Source organism: Heteronotia binoei, chromosome 4 (assembly GCF_032191835.1).
Source record: "Heteronotia binoei isolate CCM8104 ecotype False Entrance Well chromosome 4, APGP_CSIRO_Hbin_v1, whole genome shotgun sequence".
In the NCBI taxonomy this organism is placed as follows: Eukaryota; Metazoa; Chordata; class Lepidosauria; order Squamata; family Gekkonidae; genus Heteronotia; species Heteronotia binoei.
Window position 1 is genome coordinate 126,612,867 of NC_083226.1, and position 12,427 is coordinate 126,625,293.

General features: G+C 51.0%; 1 protein-coding gene across 1 annotated transcript in view; it reads right to left on the reverse strand.

The window, feature by feature from the left end:
- Positions 1 to 12,427, reverse strand: part of RASA1 (RAS p21 protein activator 1) — a 120,732-nt gene that overhangs the window by 86,290 nt on the left and 22,015 nt on the right. Inside the window, exon 2 of the mRNA XM_060235731.1 lies at positions 8,628 to 8,780. Within this exon, the coding sequence (XP_060091714.1) occupies positions 8,628 to 8,780 (153 nt within the window). The remainder of the gene's footprint in view (positions 1 to 8,627; positions 8,781 to 12,427) is intronic.

The following is a 12,427-nucleotide window of genomic DNA, read 5'->3' on the forward strand; positions in this document are numbered from 1 at the left end:
GCCAAGTACACTCTAACTGAGGATACTGCTAGACCCTTGTCGATTAGGGCGAGGAGGAAGTCCAACACAGTGGGAAGACCTGCTCTGGAGGGGTCTGCCCGGTAGAGGAAGCAAATTCCACAAACTTGGACCACTTATAGCTGTAGGACTTTCGAGTGGATAGCTTCCTGCAGTTAAGAATGACTTCTTGCGCCCTGGCCAACAGTGGGACTGTTATAGCCGCCACGCCATCAATTTCAGGTGCGGTGCGTCGTGATGGGTCACCCGCCCCTGATGCGAGAGTAGTAGATCTGAGGCTGGTGGGAATTGGTGAAAGACCCCCTTGGATATGCTCAGTATTGGGGCAAACCAGTGTTGTCTCGGCCACCAGGGGGTGATGAGGATCCCCCGTGGTTGTTCGCTGTGAATCTTGTGGACCACTCTGGTGATGAGCGGGATGGGGGGAAACAGGTAGACGTGTTGCCCCTTCCATGGGAATAGCAGGCCGTCCCCCAACGACTTCGGGTCTGCTCCCCCCCTGCAGCAGAATTTCCTGCACTTCGAGTTGCTGCGAGTAGCAAATACGTCCACTTCTGGGGTCCCCCATTTCTGAAAGACTGGCTGAAGGAATTGCCAGTTTATTTCCCATTCGTGAAGCATGGCACCTCCTCGGCTTAGGGAGTCTGCACAAGCGTTGAGAGTGCCCGGGAGATGTGCTGCAGTTAGTGTCGTTTGTGTCTCTCTGCATATCTCCCATATGCGTAGCGCTAGCAGGCAAAGCTTTCGGGATACTGTGCCCCCTTGCCTGTTTATGTAGGCTAAGGCTGTTGTATTGTCCGTTAGGATCGCCACTGATTTGTTGGCAAGCAGTTTCCGGAAGGAGAGGATGGCATGATGGACTGCCAGTAACTCTAAAAAGTTTATGTGGTATTGTAGGTGGCATGGAGGCCACCTGCCCCCTACGCACATGCCGTTCAGATGTGCCCCCCATCCCCACAGGGATGCGTCTGTGGTTATGGTTAGGGATGGAGCCGTCCTGTGAAATGGAGTGCCCTGTATTAAATGTTGTCTCTGGTGCCACCACGTTAGAGAAAGTAGGACTGGTTCTGGGATGACCATCCTGCGTGACGGAGGGTCCCTCAGACAGTTGAATGTTCTGATGAACCACAATTGGAGCATTCTCATGTGGAACCTGGCAAACACGATGACTGATGTGGTCGCAGCCATCAGCCCTAGAAGGCGTTGGATCTGTCTCGCTCTCCCAGTTGGGTTGTGGAGGAACTCTGACACTAAAGAGATGATGTCGCTCGCTCTGTTTGGTGGAAGAAAAGCCTTGCACCTCCGTGTATCTAGGATCGCTCCGATGAACTGTGTCCTTTGGCAGGGTTGGAGATGTGACTTTTTGTTGTTGACCTGTAGTCCCAGTTCCTGTAGGAGGGTCAAGGTTATCTGGATGTGGTGTAGTAGACGATCTTTCGAGTTTGCCACCAGGAGCCAATCGTCTATATAAGGGAATACTGTTATCCCCTGCAATCTCAGATGTGCTGCTACTACTGCCATGGTCTTTGTAAAGACCCTTGGGGCCGTCGAGAGGCCGAATGGCAGAGCCCGGTATTGGAAGTGAGACTTCCCGATAGTGAACCTGAGGAACTTCCGATGTTCTGGGCAGATGTTTATGTGGAAGTATGCGTCCTGCAGGTCTAACGTGGCCATCCAATCGTTCTGGTTGAGAAGTGGTAGAATGTTTTGCAGGGAGATCATTCGGAACTTGTGTTGAGCGATGAAAATGTTGAGAGCTCTCAAGTCCATAATGGGTCGGAGGCCACCATCCCGCTTGGGGATTATGAAATATCGGGAGTAAAAACCTTGTCCTTCCTGACCTGGTGGAACTGGTTCTATCGCATTTTTGATTAGAAGCGCTTGTACTTCTTCCCGTAGCACCTGAGAAGGAGTAGTGTAGACGACTGTAGGGACGGTGGGTTGTTGATGAAACTCTATTTGGTAGCCCATGTAAATTATAGACAGAACCCATCTGTCCGTAGTGATTGTGGACCATGCTGGGAAAAAGGGGTAAAGTCTTGTCCGGTTGCAGGGGGACGGGGAAGGGGAAAAATGCAGTGGGGAACAGTCAAAGACCCTGTTTGGGTTGTCGATTCCCCTTCTGGCGTGGAGTTTGAGTTGAAGTCGGTGAGTATTTAGACTTGGTGGTATATTGTGTCTTCGAGAAAGAACCTGAGCCCTTGGGTCTCCACTGTTGGTCCCCTTGCTGTTTTGAAAAGGGCTTCTTATTCCAGGTTTTTGACCAGGGTCGTCTGGACTGTGATTTGGATGAGGTAGACACCCCCAGATTTCTAGATGTTCGAATGCTTTTGTCCCTTTCCTGTAATACCGAGTCGGTATTGGCACTAAACAGTCCGCTACCGTCGAATGGAAGATCTTCTATATAGGACTGGGTGTCTGGTTGAAGGGCCATTGACCTCAGCCAGGAGTGTCTTCTGAGGGTCACAGCTGAGGAGATGGTCTTGGCCCCAACGTCGCCTACATGTTTAGCAGAGCTTATTTGTTGCTTTGCCAGTGCAATTCCTTCTCTCTGTAATTTTCGGACAGCTACTTTAGCTTGTTCCGGAAGAGTGGGTAAGATGGTAGATAGCTGATCCCATAACGCATATTGGTAGCGCCCCATACATGCTGTATAGTTGGCCATCTTTACGCCCAGTGAGCCAGCTGTATAAATTCGCCTACCCAGGTTGTCTAGTTTCTTACCCTCCCTATCTGGGGGAGTAGAATGGGTCTTCCTAGCCTTGGAAGATGAGGCGACTACCACCGAGTTGGGCTTAGGGTGGTTGAATAGAAATTCAGCGGTAGACTCCTGAATTCTATACATGTAGTCGAGCCTGCGCGAGGATATCGGTGTCGACGCAGGCTTGTCCCATGCAGATTTGGCTGTGTGCAGCATGACTGTAGTCAGGGGCAGCGCCACTGCTGTGGAGGTATCCATTTGTACAACGTCGAAGACATTGTCTGTTACTATCGGTTGGGGTTGGACAGTGGTCAGGGCCAGTGTTTGGGCCATCCGTTTAATGAGGTCCCCATATGATTTGAGGTCCTCGGAAGGGGATATGGGTTGTTCCTCCCCGACCTTCTGAGAAGGTGATGGTTGTTCAGGAGAGGAAGGGGTGCCTTGTTCCTCTGAGGCAGATTCTTCCTCCGATTTAGAATCGTCTGGTGACTCTGAGCGCTCCGACCTGTGATGGGGCGTGTCCGGAGTCTTGGTTGGCTCTGGAGTCGCTTTTTCCGATCCTCGGGAGCGAGGGGGGCTTCCTTTTTATCGGGCTTCTCGGTACCAGGGGGTTTCGACAGCGACGCCGACGGTACATGTCTCGGTGTATGATACGACGTTCTCTATCTCACCGATGCCTCAGATTGTTGGTCCCAGTCCATCTGTCTGGGGAGCATCTAGGGGAAAACTGAAGGCATCAGATAGGATCCATAGAGGTATTGCCACTGTCTCTGGTCCCATGGCACTGGAGGCGGCGGCTTTCTCAACGGGGAGCTTTCCCTAGGCTTCGGTCTCGGAGAACGATCGACCGGCGATCTAGCTTCGGCCGATTCTCGCGATCGGTGTCTATATGTAGGGCTTCTGGAGCGGCTGCCGGATCGGTCCCGACGGCCGCTTCAGGAGCGATGACGAGGAGTGAGAGACCTTCTACGCGGGCTGCGCGACCGACCTCGTAAAAGAGCAGTGCGGTTGCCCCCACTAGTTTGAGGGGATGGAGTCCGTACACGATGTTCTGGAGGACTCTGTTCCGTTCCCAAGCGTTGAGCGAGCTCGATGTCACGGTCTGAGTCCGACGAAATCGCTATCTGCATCGACATGGAGGATAGCGCAGGTGGGCTGAGTCGACGACTCGGAGAGGCAAATAGCCTCAAGGGTGGAACCGTTCCGGCTGCCTGTATCGATGGCGACGTCGGAGCGGAAGATGCAGAGTGCCCGCTGTGTTTGGGCTTTTCTGCCTTTTTCTTCCTCGGCTCGGTGTGGGCAGCCTTCTCCTCTCTAGGCCGTTTCGCGGGCGTAGAGGAGTCCGACTTCGATGCCGAGCCCGCTCTTTTGCTGGGGCGATCAGCATCGGTAAGGGCCCTGTCGGTACCGACCGACTTGGATGTCGACGGTCTAGGGGTGGCCGACATCTTTTTCGGTGAAAGTGCCTTCTCCATTAAAGCAGCGGCCAGCCGGGCTGCTCGATTTTTCTTAGTCTGTTTCAAAAACTTCGAACAGTGCACACAGGAGTCAGGAATATGGGACTCTCCCAGGCAGAGAGAGTGTCCGTCCGGAGGGGCTATCTTGCTGCCACACCTTGTACACCTCCGGAAAAATCCCCAATGCCTTTCCATGCGTGGCGGGAAAGGATGAGGGGAAGGAGGGGAAAAGGGGAGATGGAAAGGGAAGGAAAAGTCCAAATTTCACCCTTTCTCTGAGCAAAGCGAAAACAATAAACTAAAACAAGAAAGAAAAAATAAGAAATATTTGGAAATCCACAATCCTGGATAGATTATGAAAAAAGTACCGACCGTAGCGACTGATCGACTGATCCAAGCGGCGGTCAGAAGAGAACTGGCGGGATGTCCGCTCCGGGTGAGCATACGCAGGGGGGCTGTGCGCATGCGCACCAGGCTTGGGGCGCAGAAATCCGCAGCTTTTGAAGTTACCGATCGTGATCGGCGCAGGCGCCTTAATCCCATCAGTGTGATGCACAGAGACCACGAAGAAGATTTAGAAGAAACTGTTTTCGGCTTGGCCGGGTGCTTCCACTCTGACCTGATAATAGAAAAGAAACCTGACGGCAATAGCACCTGTAGGGGTTTGGCCCCTGATTTTGGAATGATGTCTTCCATACCCAAAGGAAACTCTGTATCCTCCTCATCTTTGCATTTGGGGGTGTACTGAATCTGCAGCGTTCTAATCACCTTTGGGAGTAAGCGTGTATACACGTCCTCAGGAAAAAGTTTGGAATGAGTAGAGGCTACCCCCTCCTCTTCCTCAGAGAGTTCCCCAGTATCTGGAGATGAAGAGGCATCCGATAAGTCAGAATCCTCTTCCTCTTGATCAGAGGGACAGGAACGTACCTCTGTCCTGCTGCGCTTAAGAGGTCTAGGGGAAAAACGTTCCTCTTCCGTATCAGCCTCTAAGTGTTTAGTCTTGGATGTTCTTTTGAGCGGGGGGGTTGGAGTAGCCACAGAGGCTGCCTGGACCTCCTTTCTAACCAGTTCTTGTATCCAGGATAGAAGATTAGACTTTTCCTCATCTGCAGAAATATCATCATGATGAACTTCTGCCCTATCTTCCTGTGCTGGTGAATCAGCCAGCTCCAAATCACAAGTGCCCTCCTCCATTACAGCTCCCTTGGGGAATCTGGTGGAAGCAGCCATCTTAGAATGTATGGCCCTGCAATAACAAAAGAAGGCACAACCAAAATGGCTTCAATTCCCACCAAAATAAGCCCCTCCATACCCTCCTTTCCCCCACCAGCTCAACACTGGGATCCTCTCAACAAAAAACCAAACATTCCCTTGTTTTGTTTCCTTCCCCTTTTCCCAATGGCCAAATAGATAGCCAGACCTCTCTATACCAGAGAGGCTAAGGGATAGGGAATGAATGGGAGGGGTGGGGGGGGGGGAAGCGCTGAAAACCATAACTGGCTGCCAGTAGCTCTCAACATAAAACTTTCCTCTTCTGGAGGCTTCCTGGGGATGGGACCATAAGGGCTAGGTCAACTGACCTCCTCTAATCCCCCACCACTCTGCAGAGCTTTCCCAATGCAAGCCTTATCGCTGCTGGGTTTCCAAACGCTTCTGCCTCCGTCGTTCCAGGAGGGCTGCGTGCTAACACGAGTCCTCTACCAGCTGCTCGCTCCCTCTCTCCTCCTCTCCCTTAATTCCTTTGTCCCCAAGGCCCCCGGGTTTGCCAGAGTGCCTTTGCAGGGCGACTGGGAGAAGGAACGATCAACAGCCTTCGGCACGTCCACCGGGCTAGAAAGAGCAGAGGGAGGGCTTCGCGCGCGCGTGCCTCACTCCGAGGCTCCTCTGGCGCCGTTGGAAAAAACGCAGGAAGAAGAGATCCTCCCAGAACGGCCACAAGAGGGAGCTCTTGCCTTCCCTTCTGCCGTCCAGGAAATTTTCAATAGGTATGTTCCTCTTGTTCTTCTTCTTTATTTCTTTCTATAATTTACCGGGCCAGGAGCCACAAAGGGGCTCTATAGCACATCCTGCTTCGATGGCAGGGCTAAAGAAGCTGAGTTCTGAGGATCAAGCACCTCCCCTCCGGGTCAAGTTTGTTAAGCCCTGCTATCGAAGAGGAGGAGCTATGATCCCAAGAGTGAGGACTGACCCACTCCTGGGACCGGTGGAGAACAAATGATTTTCCTTCAGTACATATTACCAGTACTGGGATGATACAATCCCTGTATTCTGCCCTGGGCTAATGAATTTTAGATTCTCTGAAGTTTCCAGACCGTTTTCAAAGACGGCTACAAGTAAAACATATTACAATAATCTAGCTGTATGTAATCAGAGCATGGGTCACCATGGCCAGGTCACCACTTGGAATTGCCTAGCTGACAAAAGGCATATAGTGCCACAGAGGAGATCTGGGCCTCTAACTGTAGGCCAGAATCTACCAAGTGATTAACAGGTTTCTTCAGGGGCAGTGCAACTCCCTACAGGACAGGCTAACCTCACAAGCAGCTTTGTCACTGACCAGCAGCACCTCAGTTTTATCTATACTGAGCTTCAGTTAACTGGCCCTTATCCATCCCACTAGTCTCCAGGCCTCTATTCAGGACTTCCACAGAATTGCATGACTCAGCAGTTAAGGAGAAACAAAGCTTGGCATCATCTGTATATTGGTGGTACCTAATTCCAAATTCCACAATGATTTCTCTCAGTGGTTCTGTGTACATGTTAAAACAGCGTAAGAGAAAATATTAAACCCTGCTTGATCCCACAGTGTAAATGCCATTGGATTTATTTTCATTTCATTTTATTTTTTTTTTCATTTTGGACTTAGCAGCAGTCCTCCAGCACCCTCATCTGGAATCAACCACTCAGGTAAGAGTGGACTCACAAAGCAGAGTATCGCCTTCTGCCGACCAGCCTCTCTAGAAGGATACCATGATACTGAATACTGTAGAAAGGACCAAGAGAATCAACTGTCCCCCTGTCAGTTTTTTCAGCAAAGGATTATTTGTCAGGGAAACTAAGGTAGTTTCCATCCCAAACCCAGGCCAGATTTAAGTGGGTCTATAATCCATCTACTCCTGTGTCACACTACCAGGTAGCCTGAAGGAAAGAGGGGAAAGAGTAGCCTACCAATAACCCTCCCTACATTAACTCATGTAACAAATCACTGGTCCATCACATCAGACCCGTCTACTCAGACCAGCAGTGACTTTCCAGAGAATGAGGCAGAGATTTTTCACATCACTCAGCACATGATTCTTATAAGTGGAGATGCCAGGGTATATACCTGGCACCTTCTGCATACCAAACAGATGCTCCACCACTAAACCATGACCTCTACAGCTTGTCTCACACTGTGAGCATTTTCAAGCTTGGACATTATGTTAGTGTGTTCACAATGTGGGAAAATATAGTAGGATATTGGCCACTGCTTTTTTCCTCTCTATACTTTCACAGTTAAGGAGATGCAGAACCATACAACAATCCAGGAACTGCCATTATTTTTGCCTCTCCATATCAGGCAATGTATCATCTCCAAATAGCAATGGCCCTCCACAGGTCTCTCCATGCTTTCAAACTAATCTCCTTAAACTGAAAGTACAGAAAGAACTAGAGACAGAACATCCACTGCTGCTGAGAGATGAATAGCTGCTCAAACACCTCACGACATGCTCTTTCTCCCTTTAGAAGATAAGAGGAGTGAGAGATAGCTGGAAAGGGCACAGAGGTGTGCTGAGGTGACTGACAGCCACAATAAAGTGGAACAGACTGCTACAGAAGTTTGCCAAGGGATCAGCTCTTGCCGAACAAGTTCCCTTTTTGGTTCTACATTTTTCTCTGAAATGTAAGGAGCAACAGAAAAGGTGGGGATTGTAAAAAAGAAAAGAAAGGCACAGTCCTGGCAAGTGCATTTTGATTTGCAATATCAGAATATTTTTCAAGGCACATTCTTAAGTCGGGAAACCAGCAGTGAGAACCTGACTTAAGAATGTAAAGGTAGTTAGTTCCCTGTGCAAGCACTGAGTCATCACCAACCCATGATGACATCACATCACAATGCCTGAACCTGACTAGTGCTCTGCATAAACCAAGGGTTAAAAGTCTGAGTCTTCCTTGTAAACAGGACTTCAGCAACAAATGAACCAATGTTGAAAGAGTATTTTTGAAGGCACAAAGTCCAAAAAGCACTAGGTTATATGTCTTGCCCCTGCAATCCACAGCCCCTATACTTACTACCCTCTTCCATTTATAGCAATATTATGGTTTCTACTCTAATAAATGTTGTGCCAATTCTCTGAAGCTCTAAGAAAAGAAAGTGTGCACCCAACTCTCATACAAAGGCATGCTAAGCTTCATAAGGAGTCCTTTAAATGTTATGGACAGAAACAATTCTAAAAACACAAGACACTCACCTGAAGTGGTTAACAACATTTGTTTTACTAAGGAATGAAAGTACAAATGATCCAGGCCTCCGATCACTCTCTCGAATAAGGTAACTCCCAGGTTTCCCTGCTTGCCGAAGACGTTCTTCTGCAATTGTTCTATCAAGCTTTCCATGATACCATCTGAAAAACAAAGTGTGAAGACAACACTTTAACTTCAGTCATGAGAGATGAAGCCTCTAAGTGAGAGGGATTTTCTCTTGTGTAGTTCCCAGTAGGGAGATCTTACTGGGTTCACGAGAGAAAGGGAGTGTAAACCCTCAGGGCTCCCTGGCTGCCAGACCCCTTACTGGAAGCTCCTGTTTTCTGTTTGAGAGCCAGTTTGGTGTAGTGGTTAAGTGTGCAGACTCTTATTCGGGAGAACCGGGTTTGATTCCCCACTCCTCCACTTGCACCTGCTGGAATGGCCATGGGTCAGTCAAAGTTATCACAGAGCTTGTCCTTGAAAGGGCAGCTTCTGGGAGAGCCCTCTCAGCCCCATCCACCTCACAGGGTGTTTATTGTGAGGGAGGAAGATAGAGGAGATTGTGAGCCACTCTGAGACTCTTGAGTGGAGGGCAGAATATAAATCCAATGTCGTCGTCGTCTTCTTGTTTTCCCTAGAAGTGTCTTGTCTAAATGTTTGGTACCTTGGGGAACTTAGAAGCCAGAATTCTGGGAAATGTTAAGAGAATGGTAGTTCCACGTGGGCAGGCAAGGCTCCTTTGTCCCTAAACCTCCCCTACAAGAAAAATTTGGATTTGAATGTCTTTTAGAATGGAGAGACTTGGCTTTGTAAGGTAGCAAGGACCTCTCCCCCCTTAATAAAATAAAAAAAACCAGAAGAGCAATGATTTGGACTAAAATTAGATGAGGCCAGTTCTCAGGGGGAGGCCTGGAGATCTCCTGGAATCACAGCACAAAGTTCCAAGCTGCAGACTTAGTTTTCTCTGCAGGGTAATGGAAGTTTGGTGTGAGTGAGAGCTCAGTGGATTTCATCTTTCTTTAGACTTCCATTTTAGATCTCTAGCAATCTGTCCTGTCTGGATATGGCAACCCCATTCAGGAAATAAAACTAACTGCATAGAATGTGGCCTTGCCCAAAAGATGAAATCTCTGTTAGTGTGACAAAGTCTGCCACCTGTCTGGCCAAGGTGGGTCAGCAGACTTGCCAACTGATAGTCCAACACAGGTCCAAAGTCTGGTATTTCCCCCAGAAACACCAGGAAGGTAGGTTGCCACCAGACTGGATAAATCCTTTAGCACAGAGGCCCTAGTCAAGCCTCTGCCTATTAGGAAAACTCTAGAGAAAACCAAGCCACACCACTGCAGCAAGGGGTTCCCCAAGTCAGTTTTCACAAATTGATAGTAGGTACTTTCAAAGGCTAGTGGGTAAGTTCGGCTCAGATTGTGGTGGCCCTGAAAGCACTGGTTTTAGTGAGTTGTTCACTGTAACTAGCTAACTGGGTATAAATTCAGAGAGCTAGATATTATCATACAGAGTTCAAGTGTTCAGATGGAATCCAAGGGTTTCCCCAAATGGAATTATGTCAGGAGGCTGTTCAGCATAATAGGCTCCAGTCTAGGTTAGGCTAGGCAAAGAAATGTACTTATGTTATTTTATGCCTCCCAGACCCGCGTGGTATATCCAGTTTAAGGCTATTCAGCTCTCAGTATTAAAATTCAGTTGGTGCATGGCTACTGCATTACAGTTAGCTCAAAAGAACTTAGGTTCAGCTCCTTTAAAATGCAGCCAGGATGCAAATTAAATAAATACAATTTATTGCCATGATTGAGAAAGAGATTTAGAGAGTTGTACCTTTATTTTCACCTTTAAAATGCCAGAACCAAATACCTCTGAGAAAGAGAGATTAAACTAGTTTTGTTAAATATTTACTGCTTCAGTTCTATAAATTTCAGGCTCAAGGAAAGGCCTCTGAGCATGTACAGAGTGCCTAAATCAGCCCCAAATTGGAGCCCCAAATTTGCAGTCCTTCTGCCCTTCCCCCACAAGAACACCGTGGCACAGAGTGTTAGAGCTAGGCTTCCCAACCCTCCCGCCCTGGCGGGGGACTCCAGGATTTCCAGCCTCTTCCCCCGCTCCCCCCAAAAAATGGAAGTGGGGGAAGGGAAGAAATGGCGCCAAGGAGCGTGGCAAGCTGCCCCATCTCGGAGCGGGCAACGCCGCTGCATTGCTGCTGCCTCTTCTCTGCTTCACCGTGGCTGCTCCTCCGAGATGGGCTCAGGCTGGGCCCATCTCGGAGGAACAGCTGGGATGGGGCGGGGAGGGGGCAGCAGCGTGCGGCGGCATTGCCCACTCCGCCTCTGAGGTGGAGTCGGGGGGCGGGCCAGGAGCGTGGCGGGCCACGAGTCTGGGTCCTTCTAGGACCCGGACTCGCGGCTTGCTGTGCTCCTGGCCTGCCTCCACCCTCCCCTCCCCTCCCCTGGTTTAGCCTCGGCTGCTCCGTGGCTGCTCCTCTGAGATGGGCTCAGGCCTGGCCCATCTTGGAGGAGCAGCTGGGATGGGGCGGGGAGGGGGCGGCGCGGCAGCATCGCCCGCTCCGCCTCTGAGGTGGAGTCGGGGGGGGGCAGGCCAGAAGCGTGGCAGGCCGTGAGTCTGGGTCCTTCTAGGACCTGGACTCGCGGCTCGCCGTGCTCCTGGCCCACCTCCACCCTCCCCTCCCCTGGTTTCGCCTCGGCTGCTCCGTGGCTGCTCCTCCGAGATGGCCTCAGGCTGGGCCCATCTCGGAGGAGCAGCTGGGATGGGGCGGGGAGGGGGCGGCGCAGCGGCATCGCCCGCTCCACTTCGCCTCTGAGGTGGAGTCGGGGGGGGCGGGCCAGGAGCGTGGCAGGCCGCGAGTCTGGGTCCTTCTAGGACCCAGACTCGCGGCTCGCCATGCTCCTGGCCCACCTCCACCCTCCCCTCCCCTGGTTTCGCCTCGGCTGCTCCGTGGCTGCTCCTCCGAGATGGCCTCAGGTTGGGCCCATCTCGGAGGAGCAGCTGCGATGGGGCGGGGAGGGGGCGGCGCGGCGGCATCGCCCGCTCTGCTCCGCCTCTGAGGTGGAGTCGGGGGGGCGGGCCAGGAGCGTGGCGGGCCGCGAGTCCTCCACCCTCCCCTCCCCTGGTTTCGCCTCGCCTCGGCTGCTCCTCCGAGATGGGCTCAGGCTGGGCCCATCTCGAAGGAACGGCTGCGGTGGGGCAGGGAAGAGGCGGCAGCAGCACGGCAGCACTGCCCGGTCCGCTTCTGGGGTGGAATTGGAGAAGGGGAGGGTGGAGGGAAGGAGTTCAATTGTGCTTGTCACATGCTTGCTCCTAGCTCCACCCCAGTGTCTCCTGGCTCCACCCCCAAAGTCTCCTGGCTCCACCCCCAAAGTCCCCAGATATTTCTGGAATTGGACTTGGCAACCCTAGTTAGAGCTGCAGTACTATAGTCCTAAACTCTGCTCACGACCTGAGTTCGATCCTCAGTGGAAGCAGGGTTTTCAGGTAGTTGGCTCCAAGTTGACTCAGCCTTTCACCCCTCTGAGGTTGGTAAAATAAGTACCCGGCTTTGCTGGGGGAAAGTGTAGATGACTGGGGAAGACAGTGGCAAACCACCCCGTAAAAAGTCTGCCATGAAAACGTTGTGAAGTTGTGAAAGCAATGTCACCCCAGAGTCGGAAACAACTGGTGTTTGCACAGGGGACTTTTCCCTTCTTGCCCCTTCCCCCACCAGGAAGGAATGCTAATCCTCTTCTCTTTACTCAATCTGAAATCTTTAACAGAACCAGAAAAGAGAAGTAAATTGCCA